The following is a 16673-nucleotide window of genomic DNA, read 5'->3' as shown; positions in this document are numbered from 1 at the left end:
TTCTTCTTGTGGTCAATGATGACCCCCAAGTCTCTTTCTTCTGTAGTGCTATCCAACGTAGCACTGCCGAGCCTATAAGGATGCTGCAGGTTTTTCCTCCCAAGGTGGAGAACCTTGCATTTTTCAGTGTTAAACACCATCAGGTTCTCGTCCGCCCATTTGCTGAGCTTGTCCAGGTCAGCCTGGATCACCTGCCTATCTTCTGGCGTGGATGCTTTGCCCCAAAGTTTGGTGTCATCGGCGAACTTGGCCAGGCCACTCCTGACTCCAATGTCCACATCATTAATGAAGATGTTGAACAGTATGTGTCCAAGGACAGAGCCTTGAGGGACCCCACTGGTCACAGGACACCACGATGAGTGACTGCCATCGATTACAACCCTCGGGGTCCGACCACGGAGCCAATTTCCCAGCCAGCGGATCGTGGTGGAGCCAAGGCCACAACTGGCCAGTTTGGCCGAGAGGTGATCATGGGATACCAGATCAAAAGCTTTTTTGAAGTCAAGATATATGACATCAATCTCTTCTCCCTCGTCCAGGTGATAGGTCACCTGGTCATAGAAGGAAATGAGATTGGTCAAACAAGACCTACCCACAACAAACCCGTGCTGACTATCCCTTAGGATGTTAGCCTGGGCCAGTCTATCAAGGATGGCCTCCTTAATAAACTTTTCTAAGATCTTCCCCAGGATAGACGTCAGGCTAATGGGCCTGTAGTTAGCCGGATCCACTCTCCTCCCTTTCTTGAAGATCGGCACCACATTGGCCTTCTTCCAGTCTTCGGGCACTACACCAGAGCGCCAGGAGTTTTCAAAGATCTGTGCCAGGGACTGGGCTATGACGCTCACCAGCTCCTTGAGTACCCTGGGGTGCAGATTGTCAGGGCCGGCTGACTTGAAGGTATCCAGCTTCTCAAGGTGTTCCTTCACGAGGTCAGCATTTATGGAGGGTAGGGGATCCCCATCACCTGGATCTCCCTGTCCCATAGCAGGCATGGGCGTCCCATGGGACTGATGAAAGACTGACGCAAAGTACCTATTTAATAGGTTGCCTTTTTCCTGGGCGTCAGTTGCCAGTTGCCCCATCTGGTTTAGCAGGGATCCAACATTGCCCTTGCTTATCCTCCGGCTCCCCACATATCTGAAAAAGGACTTTTTGTTGTCCTTGATGCTTGAAGCTAGTTGGAGTTCAGTTGCAGCCTTGGCTTTCCTGGTTTGCTCCCTGCAGGACTGGACCAGCGCAGAATAATCCTCCTTGGAGGTGAATCCCATCCTCCATCCTTTGTAGGCTTCCCTTTTTAGCCATAGGAGGTCCACTAGGTCCCTGGAGGGCCAGGAGGGCTGCTGTGCCTTCTTGTTGCCTTTTCTCCGTGTTGGAATAGATTTAGCTTGTGCACTGAGGATCGCTTCCTTGAGAAGCAACCAGTCTTCTTGAACTCCCATCTCCCTGGTGACGTGGTCCCTAAGGGCCTGACCAACAAGCCTCTTGAGCTTGTCAAAGTCGGCTTTTCTGAATTCAAGGACTTCTTTGTTGCTGACTGACTTGCCAGCTTTATGGCTTTGGTAAAGATAAAAGGCGAAAGATTCATGCTGGAGATTTATTTATCCCATTAAGTTAGGAAAAAGGAAGTAGATGAGGTATTCTTCAAGGAGGTAACAAAATTATCCAGAAGCAGTCAAATGGTACTGATGGGGAACTTTTCTGGGCATCCGCTGCAAGAACAATATAGTCAAACATAAAATGTTGAGCCAGTTCCTAACTTGTGTGGACAACAACTTCCTGTTCCAGAAGGTGATGATATGACTAGGGTATCATCTATCTTGAATCTTTCTCTTGCCAGTGGGGAAGAATTGGTGGAGACAGTGGATGTCATGGGGAAACTTGGGAGGAAGCAATTACAATATAATAGAATACCAAATGATGGGGAAAACATGAGGTTGACAAAACTAAGACACTATGTTTCAAGAAGGTGGATTTCAACTGACTCAGGGTATAAATAGGCACAATGCCATGGGAAGACAAACTGAAGGGTAAAGGGACAGCATTGGAAGCTTAACAAGAAACTGTTCTAAGATGATGAAAACACAAGAAGAATAGCAAGAGACCAATGTGGCTGCACAAGAAGCTTCTAGGGTACTTCAAATTCAAAAGGAAAGTATACAGGCAATGGAAAAATGGGCAGATCACCAAGAAAGCTTACCAGAAAATAGCAAGAACCTACAGGGACAAAATCATGAAGGCCAAGATAAAGAATGAACTGCACCTGGCAAAAGAGGTTAAGGGCAACAGCAAGAAGTTCTGTAAGTATGTTTGTCAGAAAAGGAGGACCAAAGATGCTGTGGGTGCACCACTAACTAGCCAGGGGGAACTCTTAGCAGAAGATGCAAGGAGGGTGGAGATACTCAACAGCTACTTTGCTTCACCTAATAAAGATCATTTGGGATAAGGAAGGGGGCAAGCAGAAGGATGATATAACAAAAGACACAGTCTGAGAACTTTTGATGGGTATAAATGAATTAAAGTCAGCAGAGCTCGATGAACTCCTTCCCAGAGTACTTAAAAAACTTTCAGAGGAGGTCCCAGAGCCCTTGGCAATAACATTCATAAAGTTGTGGGAGATGAGTGAGATACCAGAGGACTTAAAAAAGGACAACCCAGTGCCCCTCTTTTTAAAAGCAACAGGGGGACTCTGGGAAACTCCAGGCTGGTTAGCCTCACCTCAGGACTTGGGAAGTACAGGAGCATAACTGGAGGATATCCCTTTGCAAGCATCTGGAGGAGGAAAGCTGATCACAGGCAGCCAGCTTGCATTTGCTAAGAACAAATCCTGCCACACAAACTGGAACTCCTTCTTTGTCAAAGTAACCACATGAGCAGATTAAGTGTATACGGTGTATTACCTTTCTGCAAAGCTTTTGAAAAGATCCCACATCACCTTCTCCTAAAACCTCCTGGACAGGTTAGACAAGTGGGCAGAAAACAACAGAATGCAGTTCAACAAGGAGAAATGCAAAGTGCTGCATCTAGGGAGGAAAAATGTCCAGCACACCTACAGCCTAGGAAATGACCTGCTGGGTGGCACAGAAGTGGAAAGGGATCTTGGAGTCCTAGTGGACTCCAAGATGAACATGAGTCGGCAGTGTGACGAAACCATCAGAAAAGCCAATGGCACTTTATCGTGCATCAGCAGATGCATGACAAATAGGTCCAAGGAGGTGATATTTCCCCTCTATCGGGCACTGGTCAGACCGCAGCTGGAGTACTGCGTGCAATTCTGGGCGCCGCACTTCAAGAAGGATGCGGATAACCTGGAGAGGGTCCAGAGAAGGGCCACTCGTATGGTTAAGGGCCTGCAGGCCAAGCCCTACGAGGAGAGATTAGAGAAACTGGACCTTTTCAGCCTCCGCAAGAGAAGGTTGAGAGGTGACCTGGTGGCTGCCTATAAGTTCATCAGGGGGGCACAGAAGGGAATTGGTGAGTATTTATTCACCAAGGTGCCCCCGGGGGTTACAAGAAATAATGGCCACAAGCTAGAAGAGAGCAGATTTAGATTGGATATTAGGAGGAACTTCTTCACAGTTCGAGTGGCCAAGGTCTGGAACGGGCTCCCAAGGGAGGTGGTGCTCTCCCCTACCCTGGGGGTTTTCAAGAGAAGGTTGGATGTGTATCTAGCTGGGGTAATGTAGGCCCAGCACGCTTATGCAGGGGGTTGGACTCGATGATCTATTGAGGTCCCTTCCGACCCTAGCATCTATGAATCTATGATAAACAAACTGGAAAAATGTGGGCTGGAGAAAACTACTATCAGGTGAATAGACAACTGGCTGAAAAGCTGCAAACAAAGGTTAATTATTAAAAAAATGGATCCATTTCAGAATGGCAGGAGGCTTTGAGTGGAGTTCCACTGATCCCAGTGCTGTTCAATGCATTTATGAATCATTTTGATGCTGGCATAGAAGCAAGTTTGCAAACAACATGAAACTCAGAAGGCCTTCGAAAACATCAAAGGACGGGATTGTAATTCCAAAGCACCTTGACAGATTGGAAAGATGGGCTGGAGCTAATAGGATGAAGTTCAGTGCTGACAAATGGAAAGCACTACACTTCTGGAATCATAATAAAAAATACAAATACAAAATGGGTGACACCTGGCTGAATGGTCACACTAGAGAGAAGGATCTGCAAGTATCTTGGTAGATCAGACTTGGGGAATTCCTTGTACCTGTGTGCCTAGCCTCAGAGACCTACCAGAGCTCACCTGCCTCACTCTGAAAGGAAGGTAATGTATCACCTGCCCTCTTTGAGGTGCTGAGTACTCTGTATGTGTGAAGGAAAGGCTAGAAAACCTTAGGGTGTTAGGAGCTCTGCAACAGGCCTTCCTGCCTGTCAGCCTCAGAGTGCTTCTGGCTGCCACCTCTGGTGATAGTTCGATGCTGATTGTTCTTCATACATATTGCATTTAGCTCTTTGTTGACTCTTTAGTGATGGGCTTGCAGTTGTTACTGTGCATTTATTATTGTTGTCTTTTGATACTGACCTTTTAAATTTATTCTTGTTAACATTAACTTTGGTGTGAAGTTTTTATTGGTGTTGTGTACCTCTGAATGCGGCCAGGCTGCAGGCCAACAATCAGGGGAAGTTAACCATTTGGGTGCCTTGAATCACAGGCACCTGGTAGGCCACAGAGAGGTCATTAAGTAAGGTTTTCCCTGCCAGGCCTGTCTTCAGAGCTAGGGGCATTTTTTCCCCCCCTCCTGCAGCTACATTTGTCGGGGGGGGGCGTTATATATATATGTGTGTGTGTGTGTGTATATATTTATATTTAATATATAAACTTTCCTCAGAGGCAGTGGATATTGGCTGCAACCAGGGTTGGGGATTTTCAACTGGGAAGTACCAGATTCACTGCTGAAACTTAAGTCCAGAGGCTAAATGGTCTTGTCCCTCTGTCAAGGTCAGACCTGTTGCCATGTTTGGAGGCAGAAAGGAATTTTACTTCATGGTCAGATTGGTATGGACAGTGCATCTTGGTCTTCCTTGATTCTAGGGTCGGGGTATGGCCCTCTTCTTGCTGTGTCTCAAGCATATATTTACCAATTTGGCAGCAGCAAGATGTTGGCTGGCATGGTCTCTACATTTTACCTGTGGCAGGTTAAGGTGTTCTGCCTTGTGTTCGCTCAAGGTTGACTGTTGTTTTGCTAAGAGGTTAGGCAGTGGATTTGTATGGGATGGTTTGGATAGAGATGTTTCTGCCTTAGGAAGGATGTTGGACAAAATGACCCTCGAGGTCCCTTTTAGCCTTATTATCTTATGAGTCTCTGTAATTGTATAAATCAGGGGTTTTCAATGTTTTTCAATAAGTGTATTGGCAGCTGGACATGGAGTGTGTGGAGTGGGGGGGATAGGTGTGTGGCCAGATATGGAGCAGCGGCAGTGCAGAGTGGTGGGTGGTAGTGGCAGCCGCTACATGCAAGCTTCCCTCCCTCCTGTGTCCAACCAGCTGGGCAGTGCCTTGTGGGCCATAGAGGGATGCCACTGCCCTTGCCCTCTCCTGCTCCCCCAGCCCTGCTCCTGGGAGGCAGTGATGCGGGGTGATGGGTGGCAGTGCTCCATCCCTGCCAGCCCATGCATACCCGCTAGGGCCTTCCCAAGTACCCCTGGTTGACAACCCCTCGTATAAATGATTGTGAAAGCCTTTAGAGGAGTTATATGCTACTTACTTTATCTGTTTGGAAAGAATATTTTCAATTTTACTTAATAAAGAGAAATTATACAAAACGTAATGTATATAAGAAATGAAAAATAGGTTTTCTAGCCCAGAAGAATTGCTGCCAATCTAACCCTACCCTTCTCGAGGATTTTTTTTTAAAACAAAATAGATATGTTAGAAAAATAAATTGACATTAATGTCAAAATATTCTCTTTTTAGGGGGGGTTGTTTTTTTTTTTGTTGTTTTTTTTTTACTTTCATCTCAATGTCCTTAGTTTTTTATGCTTATTTCCTCCTCTTCCTCTCATCTCCCATCTTCTTTCCAGTTGTTTCTGTTCCCCTTTCTCCTGTGTGCTCTTTTTTCTTCGTAATTCTATCCATCTATGTGTTTTTAATGCCCATCACTCTTCCTTCATTGTTATTGCTCTCCCCTAATCCTTTCAACCACTCTCTCTGTTTTTGGCCTAGGTATTTGGGATGGGATTTTTAAAGGCATAAGCACTCAATTTTAGGCTGGACATAAGAAAAAAATTATTTACTGTCTAAGCCCCCAAGACCTGGAATAGACTCCCTCCAGAAGTGGTGCAGGCACCTACTCTGGAATCATTCAAGAAACACTTGGATGCTTATCTTGCTGGGATCCTTTGACCTCAGCTGACTTCCTGCCCCTGGGCCAGGGTGCTGAACTTGATGATCTTTGAGGTCCCTTCCAGCCCTAATGTCTATGAAATCTATGAAATGTTCCCACATAGCAAAGTTCCGACATGAAATTAAATCTCAATCTGAATTTTTTTCTTAAGTTTTCCAAAATGAAGTTGTGATCAAGACTTCTATTTTGGGCTAAGCTTTAATAGTTCAACAGTAAAAAAGTTTGCAAATTGTTGTGTTTGACCATTGAACATTTATCCCACCCCCTACCCCCCACTCTGCCAAGGTTATTCCCCTATTAGGGAAGAAACGTTCTCCCCAGTAGCACAAAAATGTCAGGACTTTCTTATTTTTTATAATGATATCAGTAAAATGAGGAATTTTTGTATCCTACTTTGGCTTACATCCTAAAACTCAACGATGTAAAGCGCTTACTTAGGCACAGTGCTTAGGCAATATTAAAGCCTTATAGCCTGAGTCGACTTTTAGCTACCCATGTATGAATCAAACATAATTCATATTCTGCCAATAGACTCATAGCAGCCAAGGTGTATAACCAAAAAAAAAAATCTCCCTTCTTGCCTGATCATGCAGAGAACAATTTTGTCATGTCCTTAGCATTATTCTGACTATAGTATACGCAAGCCTGATGCAGCTGCCAGGAACTAACTGTTATGAGAGGGCTGGACATTTGTTGTGCCCTTTTAGCCTAGTGCATTTCCTATTTGCCCAGTGGCTCCATTAGAAAAAATGGCACAGAGATGTAATTTTCTCTTGCAACCCCAGAATTAAGTCAGGTGCAACTCTTCCCAGAACTTAACACACATTCCCAGTATGATGGTGGAAGTGCTGAGCTTTGGCTGAGTCCAAAGGATGGGATTTTCAAAAGCCCTTGGAATTGGTCAGTCCTCCCAGTGAAGCCAGTTCTCCAAGTAGTTTCAAAAATATCACCTAAGGTACATGTTGTTTGTTAGAAACGTTAAAAGAGTAAAAGGTGGGGTTTTTTGTGGTTATTTCCTCCCCTATACCCTGGAGGGTAATAAATGAGAAAAAGTGACTTTGACTCTCAGCATTTCCAATCTTTTCTTTGTAATGTGAGCTGAAACATGAAGAAGCTTAAAGAGCTTTGTATCCAATATGAGCAGAGGAATAGCTTGTAAAGTAGGGGATTTAAGGGCCAGACTGAGACAGTATTACTTAGTTTACAGCCAGGTGAGCCTTTACTGGCATCTTATTCATTTTTCCCAACCATTGGAGTTGCAGAAAGATTGAATTGCTCTTGAGAGGTATATATCTGTCAATGGTATAAAGATACCAACATTTCATTGTGTTTACAAGATTAACAATTCAGACAACTCTTAGCTTATGCAGACATTTACCACATTTAAAAAAAAATGTTTTATGAAAAATTTTTAATTGTACATTTATGTATTTCATAGTTTAATCCTTACTCTCTCTCTTTTATAAATCCACAATAACCTATATTTAAATTTATACTTTTAAATCTTTTAAAATTGTTTGTTAATGCTTGCAAACATGACGCTTTGTAAATAGTATAAATTCAGTTTTAATGAAAACCTGTCTTTCTAAGCCCATGTGCAAATCTCAGTCAGAAAAGGAGATTTAACAGCAACAATACATAATTCACAAGCCCTGGCAAATTGATTTTATAGCCTTCCAGTGATGCTTTCCACCTGATATTTGCATTATCCACAGAAGCATACATTACTGTACCATAAGATATTGTTCTGTAGGAGACTAAATTAAGTGTATTTTAATTAATTAGGAAATGGAGGACACCCTCAGACACCTACTCTCTACTGTCCACATTCATGTACCTGATTCAGTGAATACTACTGGGTATAGTGCAGTCCTCAATAGTGCTACTTAATACAGTGTATCGTTTGCTTGGTATTCATGGGGCTGCACTCAATTTTTTTACCTAAGAAGAGTGACATCTCCTCCCCCTCCCAAAAAAAAAGCTTTATGACTTTACTATCAATGTTATTGAGTGATATAAGAGGTATCTCACTCCCTTTATTACGCTTGTTGGAGCATCATACTCAATAGTTCAATGCCTAGTTGTGAGAAAATATTAAGTGCTGTGGGGTCTGCCCTGGGTACAGTATAGTCCAGTATCTTTATTGATGATCCAGATGGTGGGATCAAGTGCATGCTTAGCAAATTTTTGGATGATACCAAATCAGGTGGAACTGCAGACACTCTGGGGGGCAGAGCTAGGATCCAGAGTGACCTGGATCAACTGGAGAAGTGGTCCACTATCAACCAGATGAAATTTGACAAGTTTAGGTGCAAAGTCCTGCACTTGTGCTGGGATACTGCATGTACAAATACAGACTAGGGAATGCCTGACTAGGTGACGGGGCTGCCGAGAAAAACCTTGGGGTTATGGTGGACCATAAGCTAAATATGAGCCAACAGTGTGCTCTTGTTGCAAAAAAAAAAAATTAGAAGGAAAAAGAAAAAAAGCCAACAGCAACCTGCATTGGATTAACAGGAGCAGCATTTAAAAATCAAGGGAAGTGATTCTTCCACTCTCTTAGCAGTGGGGAGGTCTCACCTGGAGTATTGTATCCATTTTCAGGCCCCACACTTCAAGAAGGATATGGACAGTGTAGAAAGAGTCCAGCACAAAGCAACAAAAATAATTAGGTGCCTAGGAGGTAAGACTTGTGAGAAAAAGTTGAAAGAAATAAGGTTTTTTTATAAGGAAAAGAGAAGATTGAAGGAGGATTTAATAATAGTTTTCAAATACCTGAAGGGTGATTATAGAGGGAATGAACATAATTTTTTCTCTGTGGCCATAGCAGGCAGGACTAGTATGGCTGTGCAAAGTTTAAGTCCCTGATTTGATTTGGTAAAGAGTCAGCTGGATTCAGTGGCTAAATCTCTTAATCCAAATTGAATCAGAGGACCCTCTAATTTCTCTTAATCAAATCACAACCCCCCGAATCAATTTGGATAGATTCGGAGATTCGGACACGGAGACAGCTTTAAATGCTTTTTCTACATACCTCTAGCAGGGGCTCATGAGTGCTGTGATGCTGAGGGTCATGAAACATCCCATAGAAGCATGGGGGGCTCCCCAATGTGTTCGGCAGCAGACCCAGAAGTGGACCAGAAGCACTTCCAGTCCACTTCCAGGTCCACTGGGGAGCATGCAGAGGGGTCCCCTATCCCTCCCTGTCTCCCCCCACTCAATGAGGTGCCTCCTCAGTCTGGGGGGGCACCCAGTGTCCCCCTCCAGCCAGTCACTGAGCTGGGGGGCCTCCCCACACATTCCCCCACAGACCTGGAAGTGGACTTCCAGTCCAATTCTGGGTTCATTGCTGAGCACATTAAGGGCTCCCCCACCACCCCTGGCTCTGAGATGCTCCATGCACCACAGTACTGCAGTGATCACAAGCCATGCCTGCTACCTAAAGGTACGTAGAAAAAACCTTTAAAGCTGTATCTATGTCCAAATCACTGATTCTCTGAATCAGCACTGAATCTTCTGTTTTGGATTCAGCCGGATCAAATTGGGGCAATGATCCAAATCAACTAATCAAGTCACTGTCCCTGATTTGAGCCAAATCCAAATCGAATAGGATGCCCTTTGCAGGCCCCTAAGGACTAGGAGGAATGGCCTCAAGCTGTGGCAGGGGAAATTTAGTTGGAGATCAGGCAAAACTTATTTGACTATGTGAGTGATCAGGCATTGGAACAGGCTACCTAGAGAAGTTATAGATTTGCATGCTTGGAAACTTCCAAAAACAGGTTAAACAGACACTTGGCTGGCATGGTTTAGCCAGGGATGATCCTGCTAAACATGAGCAGTGGGCTGTACTAGATGACCTTCTGAGTTCCCTTCCAGCCCCATTTTCCTATAATTCGATGAATACACACAGGAAATAAAACATGTTGTTGAGAGTGCAAAGTTGGCAAATGCCAAAATATGAGTTTCCTTTGCAATATATGCATTTTAAGTACATAATCACAAACTTGTTTTCCTTATGTCCCTTGCCTAATTCAGAACACATAGTTTTCAGTGTTCACTAATTCAACAGCTGTTCAATGCTTCATTTTATCTTTATTGTTCAGGAGGTGGTTTGATTCCTTATTTACTGTGCATTAATCAAATTCTACTCTGAAGAGAGAATATTAATTCATTATATTACCCATCAATTTAACATCTAAGTATTTTACGAACATCAATAGCATCACTGCCAGATGAGGAGTGAAGTTTTATTTCCATTTTACAGAGCAGGGCCTGAGATATAGAAAGATCAAGGTCATAATCTTGGGTACCTCTTTTTAGAAGGGAATCTGAGGGTTTTTTCCTGAAAACTTTGATTTAGGTGGCTGGGATTCTGTGGTAGAGGTAGGGCTGTGTTCAGGGGTCCCTTCTCCTTCCTACAGTCCATTGTCTTGTTTATTTAAAACCTTCCACCTCTTGTAGTAAGTAAAGAAGGAATTCTATACATAAGTTTCCTTTATAACACAGCCCTCATTCATCCCCACAGAAGGAAAAAATAGTATCTGATTATGTAATTATAGACTGTATCATAATGCACACAAAGAAAGAGGTTACCCAAGAATTACCTATATTTTGACACCTCTACTTTGTAACTTGAACTTTTTTTTCCTAACGTTTGGACATTTGGGTCTACTGCTCATAGTTTTGCAGCTTGAACTAATGGATAGCTATTCAGTAGGGATAGGATACTATGGAAGGATTTCAGAGCTATTAGTTGACGGCAGGGGAACAGTGCAATTCAAGAATTTTGAGTTCCATTTCAGGCTTTGGAGAGAAATACAATCAAAGGGGCACAGATCTTTCAGTCTGTTTTCCCCAGGTTTGACCCTTCCATCATGGTCCTGTCTGTTCTCCATAACTGGTTCCATATCTCCATAAACTTATCAGTACCCACCTCCTTACTTCTTCACTCTCTGTTTCTGAGTTTCTCATCTTACCCAATATATCCTCACCTCAGGAACAGGACTTCTCATCCTATCCACAGCTTCCCGATTGCCATTTCTAGTCTCCTCTACATTTGTTTATCCAGTCAATCTCCTCCTGTCCACAGCTCCATGGCTCAATCTGTTTGCAAAAGTTTCCTCACACTCCAGTTCCTTATCATATCCATTTTATTCCCCCCAATCCATAGTCCAATACTTTTTTTCTAGTTTCACTCTCCTTGTCCTGTCCTATTCCCAGTCTTTCTAGACTCTCTTTTCTCCCTAGTCAACTCATTCACAGTTCTCTTCCTGTTTCCCACACTGCCAGCTCCCAGGCCCAGCCAACTATAGTTTCTCCCTGTCTCCTTCCCCTCAAGTCAGTTTTGCTGCTTTCAAATGTATAGTAATCTTCATTTTTGTGTTTCTGTCCCTGAATTAGTTATTTTGTTATATAATGCATCTAAACATGGAGGCAGCTTGTTTCAAAAGAGGTTGTCAGGTTAGAGTCTTTTCTCTGTTGAAGAAAGGGTACTCCCAGCAGTTAAAATGTGTGGCTAGGAAGAAAATACAAACTAAAATTGTGAGAAAATTCCTTAAAAATATTTTTACATAAACAAAAAAATTAAATGAATAATAAGTTCCATGTAAGAAATACTAAATTTCAGTTAGGAAAAAAATAAACACCTAAAATCAGGGACCCCAAAGGCAAGATTCCACTTGGCATTTGTAAGAAAGAGGTGTTTCATATTTTGTACATTGTCTCAATCCACAGTTGCACTAAATAAGTTGAGCCATATTTTGCTTCCTCCCATGGAAATACAATCCATCCTAGTGGATGCAAGCATACCTGGTCAGGAAAATGACAGAGGTTGGCAGATGTGGAGTATAGCAGTACAAATAGCAGTACAAATGCTCTTCCTGGATGATGGGAATCTTTTGTCCACAAAATATTTTCCTGTAGCTGTCGGGAATAGTTGGAGTATAGTGTGTACAGTCCTGTTCTAAGTATGTTACAATCCATGGCAGTGTACACAAAGTACTTTAAAATGAAGGAATGTGTTTGGATTTGTATGACTGACAACATTATTTATTATTATTGAATATATCTCTGATTCTTTGCTGTTGTTGCTTCTGGAACAAGTTCTTCTCTAACAAAAGTTCCAGTATCTGACTTTTAGTACTGTACATCCTCTGGGTGCATACAGACATTTGGGGAGGTTAGATTGCATTAAAAATGGCCACCAGTCTAACTTAGTTCACCCAGATGCAGAATTTACACTAGTTAGGTTGATCAAAGTGAGAGCTGTAAAGAAGTGCAGGGCACTTAAATCACTCTACAAATGGCCAACACTATCTAAATTACCTCTACCTCCAATGTAGTCTAACTTAGATCGGGTCAGCCATTTCTAGACTGATCAAACTGTCCTGAACTGCTGCAGAGTTCCCAGGGCTGGGGAAGCCTTACCCCCTCCCTGGCACCAGGCTATTTATAGCCCCTCTAGCTCTTCCCCCCCCTCAGATGGACATACCCTATCTCACAGACCAGTCAGCCACCCCGCACATCCTGCAAGCCACTCTTGGTGTCACTTTTCCCGGCATTCGCCAGTGCTGGGATCCAAGGAAGTAAATTGGGGTGGGGGAAAGGGTGGGGGTTAAAGTGAGTCATTGGATCACTGGGGTGGGTTGGGGGGGTTGGGGGACTTAAAATAGTTCCTGGTCCTGGGGGGATAAACCAGGCCCCAGTGTCACGGTGGGCCAGGGTGGCAGATCGGATACGAGACGAGCGGGATTAGCGGTGAGGAGTTCTGAGTGGCACAGATGCATATGGTTTCAAAACAAAGATGATTTATTAGACTTACACTTCTTTAACGCAGGTTACGATGCTTGCTTCAGTTACAGTTAAAGTTGCAGTGAATGGAACGAACACGAACAATAACAGAAGGGTCTGTTGGCCCACGAGGTTCACGAGTGAGCCCTTGCTATCTAGCCGGAGCTAGGTGCGGCTGCCCACTCGCTAGTTCCAGGGCTGGTCAACAGCTCATAGGTGAGATAAACAAATGACAAAACAGAACTGTAATGCATCATGGAATGAAGAAACGTCGTGACGCCAGTCCAAGGGGACAAACGGACAGGCAGAGAACAGTGCTGAGGTTGGATGCCAGGTAAGTAGAAGACGAAGCCGTAGTCAAAGCAGTAGGGGTGATCCAAATCGAAGTCAAAGTCAAAGCCAAAAAAGTCCAGTAACCAAAGGAATCAATACGAGAAAAAATGAAATCGAGGAGCTAAACCGTTGTATGAAGTTATGAAGAGAACTGGGGGTTTGAATCCCAATCTCTCTCTGTCTCACAGTCCCTGGTAAAAGCAGCCTCTGTTTGCAGATGGAGCACGGTCTCTCAAAACACTCACCCCAATGCCTACACTCCTAACGCCCACCAACTCCAAATGCCCCACACCGAGATGGGGGCTCACTAGCCTTTTATAGGAATTTAGTGGCCAATCAGATCACTTTGTATATAGAAATTTATGGTCAAATTATGTCATGCTTTTGCTAACTGAGCATGCATCTGGTTAGGTTCTGCATATGGCTGAGCATGTGCAGGCTGAAAACTAGGTCATGTTTGAGTGACAGGCCCAGGGGTCGAACAGGGGACAGGCTCTGACTATGCTATGGAATTTTCCACTAGCCTAGGCTGTCTGCACATGTCAGAACCAACTCTCTGTATTGGCAGCACACATATCTAAAATTTTACTTTGACAGGGGAGAGGGTTGGGGAGAGAGTCCCCCATTCCCCCAAGCCCCACAGCAAACCCCACAAGGCTCTCTGATCCCACCAAACCCTCTTGGACCCTTCCATCCTCCACCAATCCTCCCCATGATCCCCACCTGCCATTCTGACCCATCCCTGGAACCTGCTTTCCACTCCAAGCCTCCACTATTCCAATTTACCTTAGATTGGGTGGCCATTTTTAACTCAATCTAACCTCCCCCTAATTACCCTGAATGTCTGTACTCAACCTCTGAGTGTGCATCAATAATTATATTTATAACTGTTGACAATTGGCTATGAGATTTCTTTCAGTCTGCAAGAACTCTGTTCACTTTCTATAGTGCAAGTTATTCACAGAAAGATATGGAAGTGCTTTTAAACATGGTAAAAAGTATTTAATGAATAATAATAGCTTTTGAAATAGAGAAATTGTTTTATATTTAAGATCTGTCAGCTATAAATGAACAGATTTCCCATGAGCTGACTGAGTGAAAAAGTAGAGTTAACAAGCAGGTATTGTTTTTTATTGAGCCACATACCATGAATCATTGTACCAAAAAGCAACTTAATCTCCACACCGCACCTAACAATTTCCTGACTTCATTAATTTTGGAAAGCGCATTCTATTTGAGAACTGTTTTGTCTTGCTCAAATGTCTGGGTTTTTTTTAACTTCTACTTTAAAAAGTGATATTGCCTAGGAGAAGAAGCCAGGTTATGATCATTACCAAAATCCCAAAATATTTAAGTACATTTTGTATCTAAGGATACGTGGCAATTGTGCTGGTTTCCTAGTCCTGAAGAAATGTTGGCAATGTTGTTATGTAAGCATGGGGGAGAGTGTGCCTTGAGAAAATGGGAAATGGAGCTGTTCACTGTACATCCACTGAAATCTGTCTTCATTCTGTATTCATATTCCTTACATCTGTGTGTAACTAGTCAAATGTTTAGTGAATTGGTATCTCCAGTATAAAAACAAATTGAATTTTATTAATAGATGTTAAAAATCATAAACCAAAAAGATGACAGAGCCATCAGGGAAATACAGAGCATCCAAGTGAGGGACTAACATAAGAGGGATGGGGGTGAGGAGGGGAATGCAACTGGGTTATAGAAAATATAATGTTAGCCAACTAAGCCCAGGGGTAGGGGGGGGATTATATCTTATAGTTTCATAGTTTCTAGGGTTGGAAGGCACCTGAACAGATCATGAAGTCCAAACCCCTGCCCTGGGCAAGAACGAGTGCCGGGATCATAATACCAGATATCTATCCAGCCTCCTCTTGAAGACCCCCAAGGTAGGGGGAGAGCACCACCTCCCTTAGGAGCCCATTCTAGAGCCTGCCAGCCTTAACTGTAAAGTAACGCCTCCTGATATCAAGCCTGAACCTACTGTCAATCAATTGTGACTGTTATTCCTTGTTATCCCAGGTGGTGCCTGGGGGAACAGAGCTCAACTATTTTCCACTGGTCCCCCCTAGTGAGTTTATAGATGGACACCAGATCCCCTCTCAGTCTCCTCTTGTGGAGGCCGAATAGATTCAGGCCTTTTAGTCTATCTCCGTAGGGCCTGGCGTGCTGCCTCCTGACCACGCGAGTGACCTTCCTCTGAACCCTCTCAAGGTTAGCCACATCCCTCTTGAAGTGCAGCACCCAGAACTGGAGGCAGTACTCCAACTGTGGCCTGACTAGTGCTGCATAGAGGAGAAGGATCACCTCTCTGGACCTGCTTGTGATGCACTTGTAGATGCACGACAAGGTGCGATTAGCCTTACTGAGTGCTTCCTTGCATTGGTGGCTCATGTCCATCCTGGAGTCAACAATGACTCCAAGATCTCTTTCAGCCACTATGTTGCTGAGAAGGGTATTCCATAGCCTAAAGGTGTGTTGCTGGTTCCTTCTCCCTAGATGCAGCACCTTGTACTTGTCTGTGTTGAATTCCATTTTATTCTCATCCACCCACCTCTGTAACCTGTTTAGATCTAGTTGGATTCTGTCCCTCCTCTCCAGTGTGCCCACTTCTCTAAATAAGCCAAAACTAAAGACAACAAATGACTGTCTTACTGCTAGTTGGCCTTTCACTAAGCCAGGAATACCTACTGCGGAGTAGAAGGCATGACCTCCTATACTGTTAATCTGATATTATATTCAACACTTTGTTATTTCTTGAATGAGCCTTTGATACAGGCACAAACAGAAAAAGGAATAGATGAAAATGCCATTCAACTTAACTGCTCAGATGACTTTTCATTTTTTTATTTAATGTATTTACTTATATGTGTATTCTTACAAAATGAACTATATTGAATATTATAAGAGTTTTGTTTTTCTTTCCCTTAGGCATTTCCTGGAAATACAAATTCTGATAGTGTGGTCCGGCATGATTTGCAGCATCCAGTTATTGCTCGCTATGTACGCATAGTTCCTCTGGACTGGAATGGAGAGGGCCAAATTGGTCTCAGAATTGAGGTCTACGGCTGCTCATATTGTAAGTTTTGTTCCTCATTTTCTATTATACATTTTCTCTTTCTAAATATGGATAAGTCTTTTCATAATATGGATAACCATTAAACTCTGAATATTCAA

General features: G+C 43.3%; 1 protein-coding gene across 1 annotated transcript in view; it reads left to right on the top strand.

Annotated features, from left to right (window-relative positions):
* CNTNAP2 (contactin associated protein 2) overlaps positions 1-16673 on the top strand; it is a 1889175-nt gene that overhangs the window by 796415 nt on the left and 1076087 nt on the right. The window contains exon 4 of the mRNA XM_090049982.1: positions 16428-16575. Within this exon, the coding sequence (XP_089906108.1) occupies positions 16428-16575 (148 nt within the window). The remainder of the gene's footprint in view (positions 1-16427; positions 16576-16673) is intronic.

Source organism: Crocodylus siamensis, chromosome 5, assembly GCF_052110815.1.
Source record: "Crocodylus siamensis isolate JL-2025a chromosome 5, ASM5211081v1, whole genome shotgun sequence".
NCBI classification, from domain to species: domain Eukaryota; kingdom Metazoa; phylum Chordata; order Crocodylia; family Crocodylidae; genus Crocodylus; species Crocodylus siamensis.
Note: the sequence above shows the minus strand (reverse complement) of the source record. Positions and strands in the feature narration are given on the sequence as shown.